The 27,095-nt window shown below is 36.5% G+C and overlaps 3 protein-coding genes across 4 annotated transcripts; 1 reads left to right on the top strand and 2 right to left on the bottom strand.

The window, feature by feature from the left end:
- Positions 1 to 4,191: 4,191 nt before the first annotated feature.
- On the top strand, positions 4,192 to 5,697 carry LOC149383466 (high-affinity nitrate transporter 3.1-like). Its single transcript, XM_089628509.1, has 2 exons — positions 4,192 to 4,437; positions 4,975 to 5,697. The coding sequence occupies exons 1-2, from the start codon at positions 4,305 to 4,307 to the stop codon at positions 5,442 to 5,444; spliced, it is 603 nt and encodes a 200-aa protein (XP_089484635.1). The 5' UTR covers positions 4,192 to 4,304; the 3' UTR covers positions 5,445 to 5,697.
- Positions 5,698 to 7,381: 1,684 nt separating this feature from the next.
- LOC149383465 (manganese-dependent ADP-ribose/CDP-alcohol diphosphatase-like protein) lies at positions 7,382 to 10,122 on the bottom strand. Its single transcript, XM_089628508.1, has 3 exons — positions 9,624 to 10,122; positions 8,548 to 9,006; positions 7,382 to 8,127 (listed from the first exon to the last, which is right to left on the bottom strand). Exons 2-3 carry the CDS (start codon positions 8,976 to 8,978, stop codon positions 7,599 to 7,601), a joined length of 960 nt encoding a protein of 319 aa, XP_089484634.1. The 5' UTR covers positions 8,979 to 9,006; positions 9,624 to 10,122; the 3' UTR covers positions 7,382 to 7,598.
- QS (quinolinate synthase) lies at positions 8,011 to 14,497 on the bottom strand. 2 transcript variants are annotated; one of them, XM_089628507.1, is made up of 8 exons: positions 13,651 to 14,497; positions 12,897 to 13,181; positions 12,217 to 12,435; positions 11,950 to 12,129; positions 11,416 to 11,880; positions 10,714 to 10,875; positions 10,513 to 10,618; positions 8,011 to 8,127 (listed from the first exon to the last, which is right to left on the bottom strand). In XM_089628507.1, the coding sequence occupies exons 1-7, from the start codon at positions 14,416 to 14,418 to the stop codon at positions 10,553 to 10,555; spliced, it is 2,145 nt and encodes a 714-aa protein (XP_089484633.1). In that variant the 5' UTR covers positions 14,419 to 14,497; the 3' UTR covers positions 8,011 to 8,127; positions 10,513 to 10,552. The 2 variants fall into 2 exon arrangements, with proteins under 2 accessions (XP_089484633.1, XP_089484632.1); XM_089628506.1 differs by lacking the exon at positions 8,011 to 8,127 and having other exon boundaries at positions 10,245 to 10,618.
- Between the last annotated feature and the right edge of the window lie 12,598 nt (positions 14,498 to 27,095).

The following is a 27,095-nucleotide window of genomic DNA, read 5'->3' as shown; positions in this document are numbered from 1 at the left end:
GACTATTTTTTATCAGTTTGGCAAAAGTTCGCTATATACAAATATTATAGTTTGTTTCGGGCTAAAAATCTAGAGTGCCCTTAATTTTATCATTCTTATTACTCAAATTAAAAAATATAATTTTCACTATAATTACAAGCATTATTTAAACTTGTGGCCCACGAACTATTTATGGGTACATATTGGCCCCTTTTTTTCACCCATATATTTCAAACTTCGAAATTTGGCACCCGTATTCCTTTTCCACAACTTCCTTCGACTTCTAATCCCACGTGACCTTGTGTTTAGGGTAAAATATGACGTGAAATTATTCATCAACACCAAGTCAAGAACAAAATTGTGAGTTACTCACTTGATTATTTGTAGCAAAAAAAAAAAAAGATTCTGGATGTATTTTGCACATGATCGGACAAGAAGCATAAAGATTACAGGATTCGAGTTTATAGAAGCGTTATTTCGATATATATTTTGGATAATAACCATCCCGATAAACCGGGAACGGTTTCGTATATATCTATTCTATCTATTCGGACAATTAATCTTATTCTTGGGGCGGCTAAAATTTGTATTTATTCGAATTCATAAATCTGAATCTTGGAGCGACAACATATTCATTCTGATTCTGAATCTTAATCTTGAAGCCAACACGTATTTATCCTAATATATTCTACTTACTTGGAATCCGGATTCTGTCTAATTTAGAATATGAATCCCCATTTAATACAAATTTTTTAGTACTATATTTCTCATAAACACAACTAGCATAAAACAATCTGTTATTAATAGTAATAAAACTTTTCTCGTCACGTTCTAATAACCTTTCACTTTTTCTAGAGCCAATGCTGTTGTACACTTCTAGTTTTATTTTTTACTTTGATCTTTAAAATAAGGATTAATTACATATTTCTCCCTCAACTTTGACACCAATAACGATTTACCTTTTAATGTCTAAAATATTACATAAAAGACCTTGTAATCCTACATCTCCACAAATATAGTCCTTCCGTCAAGTTTTCTTCATGGCCGTGAGATAAAATTATTTTTTTTAATGTGTTGATATTCTACATTACTGAAATAACCTTGAATTTTTATATAATTATGATCAATTAAAAATTTAATATTGGTAATTAAAAATTTAAAAGGATTAATAAAAAATTAAAGAAAAACAAAAAAAATAAAACCTATTACCTAAATACCCAATCCAGCGAATATAGGAAGTACATCGACGGCGACAATCGAAAGTACAACAGAGATCTAAAATCTCACAGCAAGCCAACAGATCTCTAGATCTCCATCCAGAAAAATTCTACAATGTCGGGCTGGGTTAAAGACCATCCCGGCGGGGATATCCCTGGAGAAGAAGTCACGTATGCTTTGAAAGACTACAGAAAGCTTGGCCAATCGTCGCTCCGACGCCAAGGAGAACAGCGATCCAAGACGTTCCAAATTGGGTTTCAAAATTTTTTTTAATATATATTTCAATTTTTTTATTATATTTCTTATGGAGCTCTGTGATCATCAATAATCTTGGCCAACAATGACGTTTGAGTCACCATGTTTGAATCCACTAGAGGTTGTCAAGGACTCGAAAGCATACGCCATGATCATAAAGGGTTAGCTTAGTTTCGTGTTCAATTGTAATTTTTTGATGTGAATGAAGATCATTGTCATCTTTCAACAAAGCTTTATGAGAGCATCTTTAATGGTTTCTTGCTTAACAATTGTAGGGATTTACTTGTAAATATAAAAAATATTTAGCTAGTTGCTTAACCATTGTTTTGCATATTGGCTATTGATTTAGCTAAGCAAATCTAAGCAAATTAGCTAATTTAAGCTAGTTGCTTAACTATTTAGCTCTAGAAAAATCTATGTGACAAAAATACTATTTAGCTAAGCAATACATTTAGTTAAACCATTAAAGATGCTCTGATTTGCTTTATAGTTTTGAATGGAAATTAAAAGAAGTAAGCTTTACAAATTTTTGTCATTTTTCTTCCCTTTATGTTACATATGCACTTTCTTTCTAGTCAATGTTTCTTTTTTCGTCTCTGCATAATTTGCTCATAAGATTAATATCTCCAAATTGTTCGTGTGTTGAACTTTGATTCGATTTTTGTACCAAATTATAATTTAATGAGCGAATCGAGGAACAAAATTGGAATCAGAGCTACGCAAATTGAGTCCTAAATCAAGGAGCTCCAACGGCGATTGGATTTTAATGACAAAATTGTTTCAAATTTCCTTGGTGGCCACGTAGGCCATTTCATTGTCTTCACCACCATCGAATTTAAATATGGGTAATATAGCTAAATAGCCTCCTATAAATATAGAGTTTTGGATTTAGCCAACATTTTGTTAATTTCGGGTAAATGGCCAACCCAATTTATTAACACGTAAAAAAGTACCAAAATACCCTGTAAACCGTTCCCGCCCATACATCCTGCGAATTAATTAAGCCATCATTCAATTTACAATTAATATACCAAAGATACACTAAATAAGATCCCCAAATTGAAACCCAAAATATAAGCGACCTCTGAATCTACACAGCCAAACCTTCTTCCTCACTGAAACTAAAGATTCCTTACCATAAGAGACGTTCAAGGCGTGGAGACTTGCAGAGGCTGGAGAGAGACGACGAGGAAATGAGGGGCGGCGTTCGGGAGACGGTGGGCGTGAAGCCGTGGGAGAAGCACACGATGGTGGAGCTGTCAGGCACGGACCGGCCGGGCCTCCTCTCTGAGGTCTGCGCTGCGCTGGCCGACCTTCGCTGCAACGTGGCCAACGCCGAGGTCTGGACCCACAACGCCAAAGCCGCCGCGGTGGTCCACGTCACCGATGACTCCACCGGAAAACCCATCGCGTTGGAGTTGACGGAGATGGAGATCGACAGCAAGCACTTCTTCTGCGAGTCCAGGGACGTGTGTTTCAGATCTCGTGTGTTTCAGACTCGGTGTCTTTCAGATCTCGTGTGTCTCAGACTCTGTGTGTTTCAGATCTCGCTCTCTTTTCTCCAATGCCCGACTTTTCGTTCAAAAAAATCGGCCTCTTCTGTCGGAAAACCGTTGGCGAAAATGAGATAGAACTGTTTATATTTTGTTGAATTTCTCTGTCGCATTCCCAGGTGTGTTTGGCTAAGTTACAAATGGTGTATTCGTAAGCGATTGTTGTTGCAGAGAAAGAGATGCGACAGGGAAATTGTAAACTGATTCTGTAGATGTAAATTAATGTTAATGGACAATAAATATAAAATTTATTTACAGGTTATTTGTATTGTAAATAAGCTGCCAAATCAATTAACGTGAAAATTTCCATTTACACGTCCAGAATTTCAGGGAATCATTACCATTAATGCCGATATACACAGACCAAAACACACGTCCAACATAACTAAAATGCAATAACTGCTTTCCAAAAAATGTTTATTCCGAAAATAAAAACCAATTAATACATTTCAAATTTCAAATTAAAACTGCCTCAATTTAAAAATGAATGCGCAATTAATAAGGGCAATTCAGTAACAAAAAAAGAGTTAATTTCCTGCCACGTAGGCACAATGGCCATTTACAAAAAATTAACCAAACGTTGGCTAAAACACAATTGCCACTGTTTTTAAGGCTTATCTAGCCAATTTTTTGTTTAAATAATGGGTTGTTTAAATTGCCCGGATTGTTCTAATATGTCTTTGGAATGATGATAATAATCGATTGAGACCCGTCATTTTCGTCGCCAGAGAAAAGCATATGAGGAAGCACCACGTGATGTGAGAGAATGAAGCAAAGAGAGAGAGACCGCGGAGAGAGATATTTCATTTTTTTTAAACATAATATTTAAAAAAAAAACAAAGCCTGTTAACATAATATTAATAAGATTAGCATGTTACCCTTAATTGCTTAATACCGGCACTAAATTTTTAACGGAAGAAGTAAATTTGTTGAGATGTAGGATTAATCCCTAAAATAAATATATTTCACATTCTATTTTTCTATTTCTGTGGTTAAATTTCCTACATAGTAATATGTCTAGTTGCTACTGGTGCACAAATGTCATGCACTTTTTTGCCTGCTAGTATGACTTTTAATTTTGACCAATTCCTTAAGCCTTATAGTTTTTTTTCCCTTCAATATTTAACTTTAAATTGTTTTGGACTTTCTATATATATTAACCCGTTCCCAACACTATATCACAATCAAATTCAACATATCTCTGTGTGATCAAATACCTCTCTCTCCCTCTCTTTCGGTGATTGATTCTCTCAAAAAGAGGAAAACAAAGAAAAAGGCACAGCTCCAAATATCTCACAAATGGCACCACAAGGGCTTCTCTTGGCTTCAATTCTTCTACTCTCGTGCGTTGCTCAGATATCGCATGCGAAGATTCACTTAACTGATCTCAAGGAAAATATCGCTCTCACCGCTTCGCCGAAACAAGATCAAGGTAATATATATATATATATATATATATATATATAATTAGTCTTTTTGTATTTTTAATATCCACTTAGATCATCAAATTAGGTTTTGTTCTGCCTCTTATTGTTATTGATGCATAAATAAAAGGTTCATAAGAAAAAGAAGTCCATGATAATTTGATAGACACTATGTTCATGAGTCCGTGACTCTCCTTCAACTCCGAAAACAACAATTAAATATTACGAAGCTTTAATGATCTCATTTAAATTTTTAAAATTCAAATACCTTAATTTGAATATAATACTATTTTTTGTTTTATAAAAATATATTTCCATTTTGTTTTTGAAGTAATAATAAAAAACCATAAATGACTTATTTAAAATAGTATTATGACTCATCAATGAAATATTCGAGAAGAGAGTGACCTAATAATTCGGGATTATTTTTTTTAGTAATGATTAATTTTGGATGTTATTCAATGAACAATAATTAATTAACATCCCAAATACGCCCTTAAAAATTCTATATAAAAACAACAATTTAAATAAAATTTTCGATGCAGTTTTGAAGGCCGGAGAGGACAATATAACGGTGACGTGGTCAGTCCCGGCGAGTGAGAGCTCCACCTACAAGACCCTAAAGATTAAGCTTTGCTACGCGCCTATCAGCCAGAAGGACCGCGCGTGGAGGAAAACTGAGGAATTGCTTTCCAAGGACAAGACGTGTCAGCACAAGATCGCTACTCAGCCTTTCACCGCCAACGGAAGCGTGAATGTTGTGGTCCAGAAGGACGTTCCTCAGGCCACGTACTTCGTCCGCGCTTACGCCCACGACTCCGCAGGCCACGAGGTCGCGTACGGACAGTCAACGAACGAGGCGAAGTCAACGAACCTGTTCGTCATCCAGGCTGTCACGGGACGCCACAAGTCCATGGACATAGCTTCTGTCTGCTTCAGTGCTTTCTCAGTCGTTTCGCTCATCGGGTTCTTCATCAGCGAGAAGCGAAAGGGAAAAGCTCAGGCCCAGAAATGAGAGAGAGATTAAGAGAGCTAAGAAAAAAAAAAGGCTTTTATATATATATATATAATATGTATGTGTGTATTTTAATGTTGTTTTTTGTTGTGCTTCTAAATTATTGTTAGAGGGAAAAAAAAATCAGGGGACTTTTGTTGAATTTGAAGGTGCTATGATCTTGGGCTTGTCCATGTTGATGTGTGGACAAGTGGGAATTGTGATCTTTTGTTTAAGAACTAATAATATAAAAAAAAAAAAAAATTGTTGATAATCTGTGAGGTTTTCATCACCCTTGAATGAGGAGAGTCAAAGGTTTCTTATTGGCAGAAAATTAAGGCCTACATTTAAGTATTTGTATGCGTAGATGATTAGTATTGTGATGTGAAAATTGCAATTTTTATGAACTAATCTTGAAAATAATGTGTCAAATAACGTTATTAATACGGAATTCAAGGTCTAAATATTTTTTTTAATATTTAAAATTTTTTGTTTATTATTTTGGGTTTTATACAACTTTGTTTATTCTGCTAAAATAACAGTATTTTTTAAAAGGATTCAAAATATATTATTTGATTAGTGATTTTACACAATTTCTAATGAGTATCAAAAGGAAGTAATTGTGCTGAGTTTGTTTTTATATATATATATATATATATATATATATATATATATACACATATATTTCCCATAATGGTCTAGTGGGTGTTGTGATCTTTTATTTAAGAAAGAAGTTATTTTCAAAAAATAATAATGAAAAAGGAGATTAATAGGGTGTGCAAGATTTCATCACCTTAAAGTGTGGAGAGTCAAAGGTTTCTTATTGGGAGAGAGATGAGGGGAATCTCTTTGTGGGTCCATGATGATTCTAAGGTTTGACGGGGAATATAGTATTTATTGTGTAGTGGTGTACTTGCAAATATATGAAGAAGCAAAGCTAATGTTAAATAGAACTCTTTTAGCTTTCCTTATTCCAAGTTGATGTTTACTCTTCTCACCAGTTCATGTATGATGTCTGGCTTTAGTCATGTCCCAAATTTATGCGTCCCCACGTGAATGATTTCGTCACTCCTATTCAGATAAAGAAAAGTCAGCTAAAGAAGAAAACAAAGCAAGCTGTGAATTGTGAAGCAAGTAAAATGGCCGAGGATAATTGATAATTGATAATTGATTTTAACATAAAACTAACGTTTCAGTTACCAGCGTAATCGGTTAGTTACTGCATGGTATATCGCTTATCGTCAGACTTCAATAGCGAAGTGTACAAAAACGTGAAATACTCACAAATTGGGATTTATCGCGTTATTACCGATAAAGAATTTCGTGATGCAAAAAATGGCCCGATATAGATAAAAATTTCAAAATTTCATAAAAATCGGGATTTACTATGATAAATCGGGATTTATTAAAAATATAAATAAAAATATAAATAAAATAAATTTAAATAGAAAATAAAGTTATGAAAACTTGTTTATATTTATTTATTATGAAAAATCTATCGATTTTTTTTTTTTTTTTTCAGGAAAACTCACGATAAACTTTTTCGGTAAATGTTATACCCATAAAAATTGAGTCCCGCTACGATAACGTTAAACAGTATCTCAAACCTTGCATAAAACTACACGATGTTTAAAATAATAGCAGAGCTCATAAAATTGAAGAAATTTCCTAACGTCCAACTTTGCAAAATTTGTTTCACAATACCATAACAAGTTTCTAATAGCGCAACGGTGGCTATCGATTTTTAAAACAATAAAATAGTTATTTTCTTTAGTGTTTATAATTTTTTTTACAGTTTAATTTAATTTTTAATATAGTTTACCATTTTCTTCAATTTTTAAAAATCGATATCTTTTAGAATAATCAATAATAAAAAAAAAACGGTATTTATTGAATTTTCAAATGAACATCGGTTCAAAAATAATAGATCCAATGCAAGATTAGAAGACGCAAAAAAATTATAAAACATAAATTTCACATTTTGAAAAAAAATAGAAGGTAAGAATCTCTTCTCATTGTCGATTAGAATCGGCATTTATCATTGTAAAGATGACTTTTTGATTAGATGATGATTCAAGATTTAATTAATGCAAACCTCTTCCATATCCAATCCTTCCGGAAAAAAAAAAAAAAACCCTACCCATAAACAAATATACACATATCATCACAATCTCATCAAAAGTTGGACTGGAAGAGCATCTCGGTGCTCTGCATCCGACCCGCTCCAACGAGCGACAACCTATCGCGATAGACATCGACGTGTCCAAAGGCGTCGGTCCCGGGCGGGCACTCTAGGGCGGCCTCGAGCACCCTGTGGTGGACCCCACAATGGTCCACGGCGTGGCCTCCCTTGTGGTCGTGCCCGGCCAGGCACGCCACGACGCACCCGTGGCGGTGCACCACGCTCATGACCTCCTCGTAGTTCCACAGCAGCGCCTCCCTCGACGACGCCCCCGCGTGGAGCGGCAGGTGGCAGCACACCACCACGCTCTCTCTCCTCTCCGCCGCTCCGGCGAGGACTCCGTCCAGCCACCTCAGCTGCTCCGCTCCCACCGCCCCGTTGAACATCAAAAACCGCCTCTCCTCGCCCTCGAGCCCCTCGGGACTGTTCTTCTCTGCGTTCGGGTTCTTCTCGCTGAGGATCCTCTCGGCCTCCGCCACCTTAGGGTGCCCCCTCGGCCACCCAATCGTACTCACGTCGTATCTGAAGGTTAAAATTAACAGGTCGATTAATTTACATTTTAACCGGTTAAATGTAACCAAGCGGCCAATTGTATATTAAAAAAAAGGTGATTAAGCTAAATAGTCAATTTTGAAACTATTGAATTTGCAAAATAGTCAAAGTTTGCTTAAAATCAGTGAAATAATAAATTTAAAAAAATAAATAAAAAATTGACCCTAATAGATTGTTTATAATAATCGTAAAAAAATTTATCCTTCGTATAAAAAAAATTGACAACATAATTTTGGCTAATTTATTAAAAAATTGAAACTCCGTTCTAAAACATTATAGTTAATCGGTTAAATCTTTAACTGCTTTGAACGGTTAATGGTTAATCACTAATCGTCTAAAATAGTTAAAAGGTTTAACCGGTTAATCATTTTTGCCAACTTTTAGTCGTACCCATCGAGGACAACGAAGCGGAAGCCCTTGGCGGGAGAGAACTCGTAGTAAGCCTTGTGATCGGCGTCAGTGGGGATTTTGAGGATCGGGAGGAGGGTTTCGCGGGGGAGGTTGTAGAGGCAGTGGTTGCCGATGAGGTGGCGGATGGGGCCGGATTCGAAGCGGTCGAACTCGCCGGAGACTCTCGTGACGGTCTCAAGGGACAGGTCTCGGGGGCAGAAGCCGTCCACGATGTCGCCGAAGTTGATGACGAAGCTGTGGCGCCTCTGGCGGTTCCATTGCCGTATGGCTCTCTGGAGGACGAGCAAGCTGTGCCGGTAATATCTCGGCACTCCGATGAAGGACCGTCCGTCGGGGATGTCTGCGTGTTGGACGTCCGAGATCACTCCGAACGAGAATAAAGGCTGATTCACGTTCGCCGCCGAACCCATCGTTCGTTCACTTTTTTCCCCGGAGAATCTAAGGAAGAAGTGTTTTGTAAGACTGAGTTCGAATTCCACAGAGCATTTACAAATATAGGAAAAAAATTGCCGCCAAATTGTGCGATGAAAATCGGATATAAGAGATTCTGGAGATTGAAAATTGCGGCAAATCTTCAAAGACGAAGAAAAATCAATTCTCATTCCGCTACAAAGTTATAGCAAAAAAAACCAACAACAAAAATTACGATACAGCTATTAAATTGGACAGAAGGGAGAGAAACAAACGGAGAAAGCTTCATCGGGAATTTAGAAAGAGAAGAAGAAGAAGAAGAAAAATCTATACAGATATATTTTATGAAACCAGCAAAAAAATCTATGGTATGGTTTTGACGCTAGAACATTTAAGAATGAGAATGTGAGCGATTCCGATTAGCTTCGAAGACGGCCGAGAAAAAAGACAGTTCGAATTGCTTTTCCAATGCCATTAAAAATCGCGAGTTCACAGAACAAATTCCAAGTCCTATATACGATACATACACCGATCGATTTGACGAATAAAAGTAGAACAAACGGAAAAAATAAAAAAAGCTTCCACGGTATAAATCGGAATTGAGGAGAAGAAGCAATAAAGAGACGTGAGAGAAAAGAACTTACAATCTCGAATTACTCTCTGTCTTGGGTCGTTTCCTTGACAATCCGATGCAACGTTGAACACTGTGATTTGCGTGTGTTATTGAAGGATTGGTCGGTTTGTTTCGGTGGTTTGATGGGTTTTTAATAACTTCGGTTACAACTAATACGACGTCGTATCACGTAACAACACAGTTCTTCACCTTAAATCAGCCGACAATTCAGAACTGTACAAGTGGCGTGATCTGATTGCGTGTTAGGGCTCCTTTTTCCACTAACTCATTAATTGACGATTATACCCTTAACAATGTTTTAATTTTTAAACCGCTACGACCGCCACGTGCTTTTGTCGACTTTGTGATTCATGACACTGGTTGTCGTTTCTGGGTAGTTGTTGCCGTTTTTTGTAGCTGACGTAAGATTGACCTCATAATGGAAACCAGCTCTCACTGACCAATCATCATATAGGTCTGTTTCTGGGTCTGATTTAATATTTCCATCCCTTTTTTTGCTCATCAATTTTTTTTTTTATAATATTTCCGTATTTGAATCATCATAGAAAAAGGGGAAACAACACAACAAACATTGAAAAGATTCTATTTATTTGAGCCAAAAAAAAAAGATTCTATTTAGCCACACATGATATTGTGATGTAATAAAGTTGCAACAACATTTTGTACTTTTTTCTATTTCAAATGTATATGTATACAATCAATTATAAGATAAGGTGTGGCACTATTGGCCACTGTTTATTTGGTGATTTTATTATTTTTTTGATATCTATACAACATGAAAACGAGATATAAGTTGAACTGAAATCTAGTTCCACTAACCAAAGAATATAATTAGCAATTAAAAATCTATAAAAATTGAGACTGAACAGTTTGTTCAACAAGGGAAAAAAAAAACTCACGGACAAATCTCCGTGAAGCCGAAGAGTATCTGAGAAATAATTATCTTCTATCGCTCTGCGCATTGAGGATGTGATTAACCAGCTTCTGAGGCAGTTTTTTCGAGGCCTACACATAAGAGAGGAAAAGAGACCCGAGAAATCAGTGAGTTTCTGCTGTAAAAAAGGACATTTTAAATTACTGTCGACAAGAAAAACAAAAACCTGAAACTGTCTCATGTGTAAGATCGGTTCGCAACCAACATCGGCTATCAGTTTCCCATTCGGGGTTTGAATCTTGAACCGCTCCGCTTCGTACGCAGCGATGCTGTTTTTCTTGTCCGGAAGTTGTTGGCAGACTTCGAATAGGGAACCGAGAGAATTCATCTGCATATAGATAGACCATACAAAACTTGTTGAGTTGTGGAGGAGCTTAATTCATCACCGAGACTATAAAGGCTGATCAGCCTTTATTTTGTGTTCGCTCTTGTTTCTCTATATATTTAAGGGCGTCGATTTTCTTTGTATAGAGAGAGAGAGAGAGAGAGAGAGAATAGTACACAAACACTACTACAATATACAATATGTACCTTCGGATATGAAAGGAAAAAGAAGTGACTAGTACTACAATATGTACTTTTAGAAACAGACCTGGGTCGCGTCTTTACAGGAAACGGGCGCAACTTTTGGGGCTTTAGACACAACTTTTGTCGCGTCTACAGCCCCTTTTTCTGTCTTAGTGAAACCCCAATTTTTTTTTTATTATAGTGAGATATGTAGCGGCAAAGTAGAACCACTAATAATCCATGTGTTATATTTGTGTTTATTGTTTTTCCGGTTTGGTCGGATTTGGGGCTCGAATCCTGACTAAACTCTGTAAGAGAAAACAATCACGTGCAAGGAGAGTAATAATATTACGACGCTGACCTTCATGTACGGGCAAGAAGCGCAGCCGCCGTGAATAGAACATCCCTCGCCGCTCGCGACTCCGGGAATGACGGGCAACGAACTCGACGACGATGATGTCATTGAGTCTGACGAAACCGGGAAGACGATCTCGACCTTGACTTTACCTCCGTTCTCGGAAGAGCTCAGCAAGCTCCGGACCGCCGCAACGATCGCGGTCACCATCCCCGATTCGGTCCCGAGCACGAATCGGAGATGATCGTTCACGTCGCGGCCGAGAGCCTCTTGAACCCTCTGTTTGATGAAATCCAGGATGTTCTGGGTCGAACCCACCACGCCCATTCCTCTTCTCTTCGCTTCCATTGCCAGAGAAAACATTTCCCCGGGAACCTCGAAATGGGCGGTCAAGAACGCATCTCCGTACGCTTCTTTTATATTCTCGACGACTTCGTGCCCGAAAAGGTCGTGTACTATGCATGTTCCATCCTAATCAATGCCACAAGATCATATTATAAATCAAGATAATCAAACATCATAATATTATGGATTTGTTACCTGGTAATAATGTAGGCGAGGCAGCAAGGATTTAATGGAGTCCCGATTATGTTGCGGATGTATCTCAGCGATTTCTTCGTCGCTCATCTTAGTCATCTGAAGGAACAATTCGGCGATATTCGCGCCCATGTACGAATCGGGCCCGTAGAATATTTGAAGATTCGGTACTTGTGCAAACGCCTGAAGAATCGACGCGAGCGTAAGATTTCGAAGAATAAAAAAAAGGCAAAAAGGCAAGAGAAAGGTTTAGGCTCTCTAGTACTATACCTGTAAAATAGTTGGCACGACATTTGAAGAAGTGCATGTTATCGTCGGCACAAGCTCGTGGGCAAATGCTTTCGTTTCGAGCGAAGTGTTTATGTAAACGACGTGCAGCGAAGGAGTCGCCGCGGAAGCGGCTTCGAGATAGCTCATGTAAGAAGGCGTGGCTGCGGCATCAGCCAGAGAACATCCGATGCGTTCGTTCGACATTCTGTACACGCCAACCTGTCCACGGAAGAAACGTAGCAGAACTTAATACACTTGAAAATTGCTCACAAGTATCATATGAAATAGCCCTCTGTAACCTACTACAATGTAATCACGAGCATACTAACTAGCAACTTATATCCGAAACCGAATTTTGAATGCCCTAATCTGACTTTTCAAAAATAATTATAACTGCACAGAATAGAGTCCAACACCAATTAAAGAGAAACGTCTACTATGACCCTGAAAACAGTTCAAGTTTCCATTCCTCAAACACTTGGACCAAAGCCCCGAGTAAAAAAAAAGATGTTGTACAAATTCCCACAATGTCCCTCTCACAATAAGGCCTAACAAAGCTTCATTACAATCTAGGCTCTCTCCTCAACTCAACAACTACTGGATTGAGATTGGTCATCGATAAAATATTGGGGAATTCGGAAACTAAGGACGATAACCAGAAAGAGGGAAACGAATGTCACCTCCGAGAAACCAGCCTGGTCGAGAATCGCGCGGACGTTCTCGGACATGAAGTCAACGCCCAAGACTGCGACGAACTCGCAGCCGGCTTTGGCCATGGCCACGGCGGAGTCGGCCATGACCAGCGAGTCCGAGATGTGGATGTGGGGCCACAGCTTTTGAGCCGCCGTGAGGACGCCTTGGACTTCCGGGTCCATGTAGAAATGCGCAACCACGCCGATCTTCTTCTCTCTCAACACCTCGACCAGCTCTTCAATCTTCACCTCGTCCGGGAACAAAAACTTCGCCTGGCTCAGACCAAAATCAATTCATTTCAAACAAAAAACCATACATGTGATGTGATGTTATGTAGCTAACTAGCAACGTACAAACTTAAATTCTGATAAATAATCAACGTTCTGTTAATTTTGCAAAGTAGCCATTAACAGAAATTAACTTTATCCAAATATCCAAAATATAACATAGATTATCTTTGACACGCCAGATTCAGCGGCTATTTTGAAACATATTTAAAGCGTTAGCTAAATAGCAATGTTAACGTTTCAAGTAGCATAGTCCGTTATATTTTTCAAATAATTATCATGGAATTTGACTTCATAACTAACTGGAAAAACCCATAAACCCCCAAACCTCATATAATATTATAATCTTCTAAACCTTGATCAGTCCCAATACTTTAAGCAGTTTAGTCCCACAATATTGTAACAATTCCAAATTAGTGAATAGACAAAAGAAGCAGCAAACTCGAAAACATACCTGAGCTTGGGCGTAGCTTCCTTTAGCTTGAATTCCATCGGAGCCAATGACAAGCGACGGAAACGCGTCGAACCGAGCTTTCCCATCTCTCTCGGCCACCAAAGCTCGAGTCTTTTTCTGCATAGTCACGAAAACATTGTGCCACGTGTTCGCTCTGGACCTCTCTCCGCCGCCGCGGACCGGCCCAACGTCGATCGCCGCCAGATCCTCCGTCGAGACCTCCAACACCTCCTCCGGCGAAGCGCCATCGAGAATCGACACAAGGCAGTAACAGAACCCTCTCGTGATCTCCGAATCGCTTTCCGCCGAGAATCGCACCTTCCCGTCTCCGTCGAGCACCGCCGCGAGCCAGACCCGGGCCGTACACCCCATGACCCGGTTCGAATCGACCCGGTCCGAATCCTCCATGGCCGGAAGTAAGCGCGCGTAGTGAAGAAGCCTCCGGACTCGGTCGGCGGGCTCGGAGACGGCGGCGAACTCGGCGGCGACGCGGCGGAGCTTGGCGATGGGTGAAGCGAGGTCGGAAATTCGCGCCGGAGATGAGGTCGCCGTGGCGGCGGAGCAGGAGAAAGGCGTGGGCTTGGGGTTAGGGTTAGGGTTAGAGTTAGGATTGTGGATGCATTTGAGTGTTCTGAGGAGCGGAGTTTTGTGGGAGTTGTTGGTTCGGAGGTGAAAGAGAGAAGAGTTGGGGTTTGTGTGAGGGAATGAAGAGAAGAAGGTTGTGATTGTGGTGGCTCTGACGGCCATGGTTGCAGAGGAAGCTTCCATTGGAGAGAGAGAGAAAGTAATTAAGCGAAGGGGAAGAGAATGGGCGATGGAAATGAAAACAAACTGCAATGCGCGCGCATTGATGGAAATATTATTTTATTGATGAATTTTCATTTAAATAAAAAAAAAAAACGAATATAGAGAATAGAGTAATTACAAAAGTCTCTCGAACTCTTAAATCCATGCTTGCTAAAGAATCCCTCGATTTTTAAATCGTGACAAATTCCACCTTCAAGAAATATAAGCCTTGACCTCATTAATTGATTCGAGTACAAGACTGACATGAACGTATTGATTTGAAATGAAATCCTAGGTGAATGTGAGAGTTCAATATTCTCTGCTAAATATAAAAATCTTACATGCTTAAAGTTAAAGTTGGGCTATAACCTATAACTAAAAAATTGATTGAAACGGTAATTGGACCGATCAAAAACTAAAATTTGATGTCAGTCATCAAATCAAAATTTGAATAACTGAATTTTGGTTGGGTTTGTTTACCGATTTTTTTTTTCTTTTCGAAATTCGATTTTTGTTCAAATAAAACTGGTTTCGATTTTAAATTTTAGAAAATAAAAAACTTGGTTTCGAATAAATCTTGAAAATTGATCGTTATTTGTGTTATATTATCAATTAATTAGAGATGCTTTGGAGTGTTAGAAATATTATAAAATATTTTGGGAATAAAGATACATTATAATTAAGGGAAACGAAAAAATTACAACTTGAAAAAATAACGATGAACAACAAAATAATAAAGAACCTTCACAGAGACAATATAAAAAGAAAGAAAAATGTCGAGGACTGTTGGACAGTTTCCTTGAAGCTTTATTGCTCTCCCACCGGTATAGGAACTCTTGAACAAGGCTTCCCAGGATACAACGACAAACTCGACGAACAAAGGTACCACAAAGTACGTCGCACAACGAACTAGAACCGAAGCAGAACTATCACCAAACTCGAACAAAAAGAAGAAAAAATTTATGGGAACAACAAGAGAGAGAAGGAACAGTAGGGAATATGAAGGAATATCAACTTCTGGTGTGTTCGAATGTGAGAAATGCTCTGCCAGGCGTAGAGACCTGAGCAACAGCTCCCAAAAACGTCTGCCATAAACACCAATAATGGCTCTTTACTTCAGAATAAAAGAGATGTTACAAGCCTGAAGAAAGAAGCTCAACGGACAAACGTTTTGCTTCCTGATGCAAATTGGTATCCACGTGCATGCATGTGGCGCGCAGGACCAAGCCCAATACGAAATGAAAATTGCAATAAAAAGCCCAAGCCCGAGACATTCCCGAAACCCGAGCCCGGCCCGGCTCGGCTCGGCGGCGGCGCGCATGTTTGTGTGCGCGCGAGAGGGGTTAAGTTAACCCACCCACACTCTCCTCTCTCGCACTTGCTTATCCACTAAAGGATAGAGAATAGTATTTATACACTATCACAACATGCATCCCAAATGTGGGACTCTTGCAATTTCACTTCCACAATATAACATGAATGTGTTTCTCTTAAGCTTACTTTGAGCATCAATTTCTCATTAATTCTAGGTCTGATTTTGGCAAACAAATATTCAATCTTATACCCCTCGTTACAAGGAATGCGTAGCATTTCGAATTATTCAAATCCGATGAGTGGATCCCACTCAAATTGTTGGCACAAATCAACCATTAACTTGGTATTAAATACCAACATTTTTCAACATGGAGTTTTAATTTTTAAAAAAAAAAATTAGAGATGCTTTTAGTTTATTATATTTTTCCTGCTCTTTTTTGCTTATTGGTGCATGAGATGAAAGGTACTAGTCATCTCAATGTATGTGTGTATGTCTGCCGTATACATATATATTACTATTTAATATATATTGAAGTCATCATCTTCTTAATAAGGTCCATATGTAGAGCAACACATTAAGAACAATTGGAATAGAGTTAGAAAGCGATGGCTTTGACTGAAACACCTTAAAGGCTTTGTCAACATGTATCACCATGAGTGTATCACCATGAGCTCAGAATAGAACAAGAGAGACTTGAGGTAGAGAATAACACGATCTCTTATATGACCAAGAGCTCTAGTCTTTAGAAAAATGAAGAGCCAATTAATTATATAAGAAGACAATACCAACAAAAAATGGGAAACGAAAAATAGTAAAAGCGACCTTTGTTGAAAATCGTCACTATCTCATAGTCTGCTAGCTTAGCTCTCTCTCTCTCTCTCTCTCTCTCTCTCTCTCTCTCTCTCTCTCTATATATATATATATATATATATATATATATATATATAAGGAAAAAAAACGTGTCTTCATTTGACTTAATCACATGGTGTTCTCTGGTGCAAAATTGAAAAAAACATACTTTCTTATTAATTATGTTATAGATGGATTAAGAGGAGAGATAATAACTTTAATTCTTTATTATCTATGTAATGATGAAAAAAATATTACTTCAAAATTAAGGTTATTATAAACTCGTATGATTATGATTGATTTTTGGCATTTTTCAAAATACATAAATTGGATACAAATTAGTTATTTACTCATGAGTAAGAAATACTCATTTATAATATATCTAGTAAGGAACAATTAATGCATACTCATTAGTTAGATATACATAATAATATATAGCCAAGGATAACTCAATATGTAATAGTCTTGTTCATGATTATTAATGCTATCAATTCTTATTCATGTTAATTAGTGATGTTATATTATGTCCAAAAATTAACAAATAATGTTTTGACAAATAACTAAATTTACAATTGCTAAGTTTTCTACTCACATCTGTCATATATGGTTGTTGGTCTTCTTCACACATACACACAAAAAGATGTGGAAACTTTTTAATGAATATATTTTAATCGAAATTGAAGAGTTAGAGTAGTATGAAAACAAAAAAATGACTAAAAAAGTCAAAGAAAAAAACAACATATTCAAATAACCACGTGTTCATCACACAAACAGCCACGTGTTCATCACACAAACAACCACTTGTCATAATATTAAGAGAAGAACTAATAATCTTAGCTCCTTATTATGTAACGCGCAACGCGCGAGTCAACAAAATTATTATTGTTTTTAAACAAAAAGCAGAAAATAAAAATAAGGAAAATAGAGTAAGTTGAAGATTTTTAATTTTATTAAATTAAATTTAGTATACTCATTGTATGGACAAAAAAATTTTTAGGTAAATAAAAGTTGAAGTTAAATTTTGATAAAAGAAATAAAAAAAAAAGATATAGAGAGAAATAGAAAGTAAGAAAAGTTTCTTATATTTATATTATTATGTTAAATTGCAAAATTGTATTATATATCAAACAATAACATATACAATGTACGTGTAATATTAATACCACATAGCTTTTCCAAGAATATATATATATATAGAATAACATATACTCAAAATAATGTATGTTATTGATATAGTATAATATAGTATTAGTAATTATGATTATAATATACATAAAAAAAATATACAAAATATATTGATGAGAGAGGGAGAAAAAAATTAAAATACATAAAAAAAAATTACACAAAATATATTGATAAAAGAGGGAAAAAAAGGCCTAAAAAAAATTAAGGCCGCCACGTGGCGGACTCAGGATGAAAGTGGGAGAGGATGTGCTATTTATTATATATATATATATATATATATATATATATATATATATATGTGTGTGTGTGTGTTTTTTTTTTTTTTTTTTAAATAATTACCCAAATCACTTGCACAAACCGTTTTTATTTTTATATTATATTTCTTTTGAAATTTCTTTGTTATGTGACAAAAGTCCTTTTTCTTTGTGGCTCCCAGTGGAAACTTGGTTACACGGCAAAAAAAAACTAAAGTGGGATTTATGAAGAAGAAAATATCGTTTTTGTTCTTTCCTTTACTTGCATGGTCGTAGTTGAAAAATATAATGTTGTTTGGCACGAACTTTCTTGGTTCTATGGATTCCTAGAAAATACAAAGAGAAGTTATGGCTGCATTCGTGCTTAATATGTTAGAATAAAGTAAATTTTATGAATGATTCTTATTCCTCGTTGCGAGAGGTATAAGATCAGTTATTTATTTGTCTAAATCGAAGCAAAATGAATGAGAAACTGATGCTCAAATAGTGTGTTGAAAAACATCAAAAATTGTGAAAGAAATTTTAAGTGTGTTGTGAACGAGTGTGCACATACAAGAGTCTCACATGGATTAAATATGTGGATATCGTTGTGCTTATATGTGAAAAAATCCACACACCCGCGTACGTTTTCGCCGCCGTCCGTCTGGTTGGCCGGACGAACTACCGAGCAAAACTTTAAAGAGAAGAGAAGTTGGTAGGTCCAAAGACTAGTCAAACTAAAAAAACGTGACCCATAATTTAAGTAATAACCGTTTGAGAACATGTACTCACTGGTTACCTAAGTGAAAATAACTCCTAAACGGGTTATGCAAAATAATCACCCACTCTAAAGAAATAAGGAGAAGTTACAAAAGTAAATACCACATCATGGCCCTGATCACTCCAGATCTTCAAACTCATCAATATAAAAGGCAAGTAGCGCAACAAAGAAACGGGGCCAAACGAGTACACGCCAGAAACCTCACCTATCACCAAGCATCATCATTTACATTCGTATGTACTTAGAAAAAATCTTGCCTGAAACTTTATGTGCTCGGGACTGCGTGCTCGGAGCCTAGTGTTCTTTGCCGGATAATTATTGTACTAATTTTATCTGTCAATAGTTTGGCGCTAGAAGGAGGGGATACCGTTGACATTACTGGCAAGTACTATAAGAACACCATAGAACGTGTCCAGAGATACCTCTCTGTGAGGATTCATCGAGAACAATCAAACATTGTCTCTCCGACAACAATGACAAAAAAATGGGTTCCTATCACGTTTATATGCTTTGGTGAGCATAAAAATAAAAATAAGCCTAGCTTATGTAAACGGCATCAGTAGTGGTACAAAAAAAGGTGCCTCGCACACACTGAAAGGCTGGAAGGTTGGAATATAGTATCCAAGAAAGGCGCCTAGCATATTAAAATGGCTAGATGACCATAAAAACAAACAACTTCTAAAAAAAAGGGCATGAACAAATGTGTCAAGCGTAGGGTCGGAGCTCAAGAAGAAGGAATTTTAACCCACGAGGAACGATAACAAGGTACTAAACTTAATTAATTTACTATAGTCTAGATATATATTTGTATAAATGGTAAGTATAGATGGTATGAAGTCAACATAAAAGAAAGTTGAAAAAAATATCTAGTATTTCCTCATAAGTCAAGAGCAACGAGACTTAGATGAAATTTTATATAAAAAATAAGTGTTAGCTCAACTGGTACGACTATACACAATGAAATTTCAAGTTAGTCTTCTGATGGTATAAGAACAACATAAATGAAATTTCAAAAAAATCAAGTCTTTGCACAAAAGTCAAGAGCAAAAAGGTTTAGATGCTATATCATATAAAAAAATAACTGTTAGCTCGGAGAGTATGAGCATACACGAAATAAATTTCAAGTTAGTGCTCGGATGGTATGACCACAACATAAGATTTAGATGAAATTTAATAAATAAACAAGTGGTAGCTCAAAGGGTATGAGCATACACGAAATAAATTTCAAGTTAGTGCTCGGATGGTATGAGCACAACATAAAAGAAATTTCAAAAATATCAATTCTTTGCTCATAAGAAATTTAAAAAAATATCAAGTCTTTGCTCATAAAACAAGAGTAAAAAGACTTCGATGAAATTTAATAAAAAAAATATGTGTTAGCTCAAACGGTATGAGCAAAAACGAAAGAAATTTTAAGTTAGTGCTCGGATGGTATGAACACAACATAAAAGAATTTTTAAAAAATATCAAGTCTTTGCTCACAAGTCAAGAGCAAAAATCTGAGATGAAATTTTATAAAAAAAAATAAGCGTTAGGTCAGAGGGTATAAGCATACAAGAAAGAAATTTCAAGTTAGTGTTCGGATGGTATGAGCACAACATAAATAAAATTTCAAAAAATATCAAAGTCTTTGCTCATAATTCAAGATAAAAAAGACTTAGATGAAATTTCATAAAAATAAGTGTTAGCTCAAAGGGTATGAGCATACACGAAATAAATTTCAAGTTAATGCTCGGATGGTATGAGCTCAACATGAAAGCAACTTTAAAAAAAATATCAAGTCTTTGCTCATAAGTCAAGAGCAAAAAGACTTCGATGAAATTTTATATAAAAAAAAGCGTCAACTCCAAGGGTATGAGCATACACGAAATAAATTTCATGTTAGTGCTCGGATGACATGAGCACAACATAAAAGAAATTTAAAAAAATATCAGGTCTTTGCTCATAAGTCAAAAGCAAAACGACTTATATGGAATTTCATAATTTTTTTTAACTCACATGGTATGATCAAACACGAAATAAATTTCAAGTTAGTGTTCAGATGGTATGAGCACAACATAAAATATATGAGCACAACATAAAATAAATTAAAAAAAAATATCAAGTCTGTGCTCATAAGTCAAGAGCAAAAAGACTTGGATGAAATTAAAAAAAAAATGTATTAGCTCAAAGGGTATATGAGCATACACGAAAATAAATTTCAAGTTAATGCTCGGATGGTATGAGATAAAATAAATGAAGTTTAAAAAAATATTAAGCCTTTGCTCACAAGTCAAGATCGAGCAAAAAAGACTTGGATGAAATTTATATAAAATAAGTGATAGATTAAAGGGTATGAGCATACATGAAAGAAATATCAAGTTAGTGCTCAGATGGTATGAGCACTATATAAAAGAAATTTAAAAAAATATCAAGTCTTTGCTCATAACTCAAAAACAAAACGAGTTAGATGAAATTTTATAAAAAAAAAATAAATGTTAGATCAAAGGGTATGAATATACGCGAAAGAAATTTCAAGTTAGTGCTCAGATGGTATGAGCACAACATAAAAAACAATTTCTAAAAATATCAAGTCTTGGCTCACAAGTCAAGAGCAAAAAGACTTAGAAGAAATTTCAAAAGACACCTCTGTTGATGCTCGGTCTTCAAGCCAACAAATAACTAACCTCGGAACATCCCGAGGAAAACTCCAGTAAAAGTGTTCGAAGTATAATTGAATCGAAGATTATACTATATAGTTCCTTACCATTTTTACTAAAACACTAAGAAACTGGAAGATTGTTGTTATTCATGTAATTAGCACAGCCCGAGCACTGCTCGGACCCTCAGAGAACAGTAGAAATCTAGCACCGAGCACGAGTCAAATAAGCTCGAGGGCTCATTAAGTTTAAAGAACGACCCGTTCATAAGGTAAGAACGAACCCTACCGAGCAGAACTTCGAAGAGAAGAGAACATGGTATGTCCAAAGACTAGTCAAACTAAGAAAATGTGGCCACATCATAATTTAAATAATAACCGCCTGAGAACACGTGCTCAGTGGTTACGTTAGTGAAAATAAGTCCTAAGCGGTTATGCAAAATAACCACCTACTCCTAAGAAATAAAGAAAGTTACAAAGTAACTATCACGTCGTGGGACTAATCACTCCCACTACTACATATATGGGCTTCCACAACGGGTGCCAGCCGTTGTGGAAGCTCCTGTTGTTGAAGGCTTCCACAACGGGTGAGTTTTTCGTTGTGTAAGCTTCACATTTCAACAACGAGAGCTTCCTGTTGTGAAATCGGCTTTCTGATTTGATATTTTTGCCACGCCCATGCATGTTTCACGCCACGGCGAATCTTCCATAATGGGAGGACTCTTCCCGTTGTGGAAGCCTAGCCGCGGCGGGAAAAAGGCATGGCCGCGGCGAAAATATCAATTTCAATACTGAACGTGCCCATGTTCTACCCACACCGCGGCGAAATATTCCACACGAGACTTCTGCCGTTGTGGAATCCCCGTTGCGGCGTAAAACAGTCTTGGCCGCGGCGAAAAAAATCAGTGCTGAAATTGGTATTTTCGCTGCGGCTATAATTTTCCACAACGAGAGGAATTGTCCCGTTGTGGAAGATTCGCCGTGGCGTGGAAACTGCATGACCGCGGCAAAAATATCAGGTTCAAAACTGATAATTTTGCTGCGGCCATTTTATTGGATTTTTAAGAATCCCTTTTGTTATTCATTCACAATACCTAAAAATAACAATATCCACTCCAATTCATAATACAAAAAAAAAATCCATAATATATATCTGAAATCAAATATCCACGACATCCAAAATCAAGTATATCTACAAACACATGCATCCAAAGATTATAGAAACTAAACTAATCAACGAATTGAATAGAAGTTTGTACATAAACCCCTACTCTTCTCGTACATTCTCTAAGTTTTGCATTGTATATGTTTTTTTTTTCTTTTGTAACTCCTCAATACCACATCCAAGAATATCACGCATATAAGCAAGGACATAATACCTGCATTCCGTGCTTCCGGGCTGTTTAGGAGCCGAGCCACATTTGATCATGATTGATTGACCGTTATTTGAGCTTCTAGGTGCTCAAGTTTGAATTCCATAAAAATCCTATAACACTCAATGATCGACAACAAAAAAAAACATTAGAAAACAAACATTTGTGTGAAATAAATACTTTAAAAAACTAAAGCTTTACCTTTTTATCAATTTGTATAAATCTTGCGGGATTTTTTTTCTCAACGGGTCAAAGAATGTCGCGTGGTCCTTCCAAAGATCGAGGACAACAAGCATCCAATGGTTGTTTATATTATATGGCATCAATACTAATTGTATTGGTTTGCAATTTCGTACCACTTTGCCAATTTCTTTGACTCGTGAATTAAAATGGACATCGCTGTCGTTAAGGTAGCTACTCAAACTTGCTTCTACAAAACCCATGTCTCAACTCAGCTTCATTTTGACTAGTATGATTGTAGATAACTACAACAAACAAAAATTGAATTAATTAAAATACTAAATATAGTATATTGATATTAGAAAAAAAAAATATAAAACAAACACTTACCCCATGTAAACTGTTATTCTTTTTTTGTTTTCTTTGGTTTAGCCAATCTACCACACGGACCTCATATTTCTTCGTATTTCAAAAAATCTGAAATATCTTCAAATGACACCCCAATCGGGCTCGGTGGCAATACTTTTACAAACTTTGATGTTGATGATGTCCGAAAGTGGTAACATTACTCGTGGCATGTTGGGCGAGCAATCTATATACTTCGGATTGATCAAACTTGTATGGAATATTTTTACCATCATCGATGCTTGGTTCACTATCACCACCAAGCTTCAACACTTGTATGACCGTCGGACCGCGACTCTCTTTTGCAATTTTGGTTTCTACCAATCTCTTTGGTCACTTAAAAAAGCCCCCTACGGCTTCTTTAATAGTCTTCGCTTCATCGGTGGGAAACGGCAATTTGGTTTTTTTAATCTTCGGCGCGGTAATGGTCACTTTTACATTTTGTACCTCCAAAGATGATGAATGAACTATGTCGATTTTCATGTACGCTCTCCCTTGTGCAACTTTAATCGTACCTCCATTGGCGAAATCATTAAGGAGTAGAAGGCATTCGATGATTTTATCCTAGCACGGTGTCACCGGCATGGTTGGATTCAATGAACAACTTGCACGAATACTATCATGTTTCTCAACAATGATATGATCGACATTCGGACGCGCTAAGCCACCAACATTGACATCCACGTTAAATTCATGTTGATAATTTTCATCTAAGCAAATCATGGACATATTTATGAATTCTTATAAAAAAAATATAGCTTTATATTACTTATGTAGACAAAAAAACATGCATACCTTTTGACGTCGCTTCATTGACATTTTCCATCTCTTCATCATCAACAGTATTTTCATTGACTTCCTCGTGTTCAGAAGTACTTGGACGTAGGATACTACACAACTCGACATTAGCATCTTTGACACTCAAACCATTTTGAGTAAATGCTTTCATGATAAAAGATTTTAACTCACTCATTTCGCAATGTATCTTAGTTACCACGTCACTCGATTTTGAACAACGGTTATTAGAACTGCAACTTGAGGAGTATTTGGATTGTCCACGAACACGACCGAGATGTTAATTATTTTCAAAAACTTCTTGCAAGATACTTGTTCCCTCTTCCGGTTTCCATGACCCATCCGTAACTTTTTGTGATAAAATCTCCTTCACATACAATTATTGTTAATATAATTATAACATAACGTTAATTGCTATAACAAAATAAAAAAACTCACGATTTTATCTCCGATTAGTTTGTCTTTTTCATCTTTGTAGTTTTCTTTGTCCTTCTTTCGCGACTCAATCCATAATTACTCTTTTGTAGGCCATTCAACTGTCTCCTCGAACTATTACGAAGTAATTATACAACAAATCAATAACAAAATATAACGAAATATGGAATCATAAATAAAACATATAAATCTAACCTTTTGTTGATCTAGTTTTCGATATCCATCGCGGCCGGTTCTTGATTTGTACACGTTCTTCTCGGTCATTTCTTCCCCATTTTTTGATGCATTTTGGAACACTTCGGTACGTCTATACTCAATGAAGTTTATCCAATATTCTTCGGTGATGTTCCCGTAGCGTTTTAAAACATACTCCGGTCTTTTCAAGAAGCTTGGTTCATTGAGTTTGTCTTTGACTATATCATTATATAACTCGTGATGGAATAACCTCGCCGCTTCTCCAACTCTCATAGGACAAATATCCTTATACTTGGGATCAACCAAATCCTTCACGTATTTTGTTCCAAATCCTTTCTTTTAGTTGTTTATGCTCCGTTAGTTTCCAATTGACGATTGAAATTGGAACATGTTCTCTAGCTAACACGCCAAAATAAGGCATTGGTTCCTGCCCACAAGAAGAGTAGTACTCATTACTTATACGCATTTGATGTAATAAAGTCTCATGAAGACTCTTGCTTGTAACTGCTGAATAATTAATAAAGAGTTGAAACGTTCATTCATTCTTCCTTGTCTGTTTGAAGCTTTATGATAAACCTTAGTCTTTAGTCCTTAAACAAAACTAACAACAAATGAAGAGTCAAATATAGACTTGCATGAACAAACTCTTCATGGTTTGCTTAAAACAGTATATTCACAATCTATGGATCAAAGGGCTATTGATCACAATATGATTGTTAGGAGAATCTACGATGTCTGGTTATGAGGCATAGAGAGTTGGAGACTCTATAGTTCATCCTAGGTATCTTCTGAAGGTACTGAATTGACCAGTGCACTTTTAGAGACATTGTAAGAACAAACCATTTAACCTATTCTTTTCTCAGAGTCACTATGTATGAATTGCATCATGCTTACCTCAATCCTGAAATGAGACATGTAATTTCATAGCTTACGTATTCTCATTTGAGAAAGTCAGAGTTCTAGATTCACTATGTGATATAGACAAGACCTATTGGTGAAATACTAAGTTATGAATGTCATAAACAACTTTGTGAAGATCTCATAGATGAAATTCATGTACAAGATTGCTGAAATGCAATGTATATCACCTTATGCTTTGTTCCTTGGAATGTGAATAAATGAACTGGCCAGTGTTCTAATTGAGCATGACTCTTTTGGATGAATCAATGTGACTTGTTAGCTCCTCGTCAATACATTGTTTCTAACTTATTCACAAGCGACAAAGGAGTTGAGGAAATAACAACTAGAACAGTAATATGGTAATTTTGTAAATCCCATCTAGGTGATGATATTCATAAAAGGTAAACATAGATAATATTTAATGGATCCACTCATTACAATTAAGTTGAATTCTTGAGTAGAAAATATATCCATTTGAACAGAGAGATTTCAGTGTCAACTCTTTAGTGGAGTCAGTTGACATTAAGCTAGAACTTGGAAAAGGTTTGTGAACTTTTGAGTCCAAGTATTCTAGCTCAAGCTTTGTTCATTTGGATCCATGAGGTCACTACCACAAGTCATTAGAGTGGGATTAGTTAAACGAAAAAGCTAAGTCAAAACAAGTTCAAATGTTGAACTAGACAAGTTTTGCGAAAATTATCTAAAGGGTAATTTTGTCCTTTTAGACATAGGATGGTCTGAATGTCAATAAATAAGTTTTTTGACATTGACATATGATGACAATGAATCTAGTCCACATGGCCACATTTAAGAATTGGGCCTTGAGGATTGATTTTCATTTCATGGAATTTTATGTGAAAATTCTACATGGGCTTTTCTTATGTTGTCATGAACAAATAAAAAAACATCTAGAAGCATGTTCTAGAAGCCTTAACACCGTCCAACATCAAGAGAGAAAGAGAATTATTTTGTGCATTGATGTGTGAAGATACTTTCCAAAAGAAAAAGAGGAAACAAATTTCCTCCATAAGGAAATGAAATGGGCGGCCAAAGAGAAAGGCAAAGAAAATGAGGAAGCAAATCCAAGTGCCTTGATGACATGTGTTGGACGTCCTTGGGGGGAGAAGAGGAAACAAGGATTTGGTAATGAATATGTGATATTCAATAGAAAAGAGGAAACTACATTTTCAAGGCCAATCCTCCTCCTATAAATACCCACCTCATTCACAATTCACAACACACAATTTTTAGAGATTGACAGCTTCTCTATATAGACTTGTAGCCGCCCATCTCTCTCTCTCTCTCTCCTCTTGTTCTTTTGTTTTGGTACCTAGGTCCTCATTAGACGTAGAATTTTGTTTTAGCTCTTTGGCTC

This window comes from Urtica dioica, chromosome 10 (assembly GCF_054948205.1).
Source record: "Urtica dioica subsp. dioica isolate 48M chromosome 10, U.dioica_male_clone48M_v1_H2, whole genome shotgun sequence".
NCBI lineage: Eukaryota > Viridiplantae > Streptophyta > Magnoliopsida > Rosales > Urticaceae > Urtica > Urtica dioica.
This window is presented reverse-complemented; position numbering and strand designations above follow the sequence as displayed.

Bases quoted from the DNA above. Each gene is read 5' to 3' on its own strand.
- LOC149383466 (XM_089628509.1), top strand. From the start codon at position 4,305: ATGGCACCACAAGGGCTTCTCTTGGCTTCAATTCTTCTACTCTCGTGC. The intron at 4,438-4,974 runs GTAATATATATA...TTTTCGATGCAG, and splicing joins TTCGCCGAAACAAGATCAAG to TTTTGAAGGCCGGAGAGGAC.
- LOC149383465 (XM_089628508.1), bottom strand. From the start codon at position 8,978: ATGGGTTCGGCGGCGAACGTGAATCAGCCTTTATTCTCGTTCGGAGTG. The intron at 8,128-8,547 runs GTACGACTAAAA...TTTAACCTTCAG, and splicing joins CGCTTCGTTGTCCTCGATGG to ATACGACGTGAGTACGATTG.
- QS (XM_089628507.1), bottom strand. From the start codon at position 14,418: ATGGAAGCTTCCTCTGCAACCATGGCCGTCAGAGCCACCACAATCACA. The intron at 12,436-12,896 runs GTGACATTCGTT...TTCCGTGGACAG, and splicing joins ACCAGGCTGGTTTCTCGGAG to GTTGGCGTGTACAGAATGTC. The intron at 10,876-11,415 runs GTCAGCGTCGTA...ATCTATATGCAG, and splicing joins CTTCTTGCCCGTACATGAAG to ATGAATTCTCTCGGTTCCCT.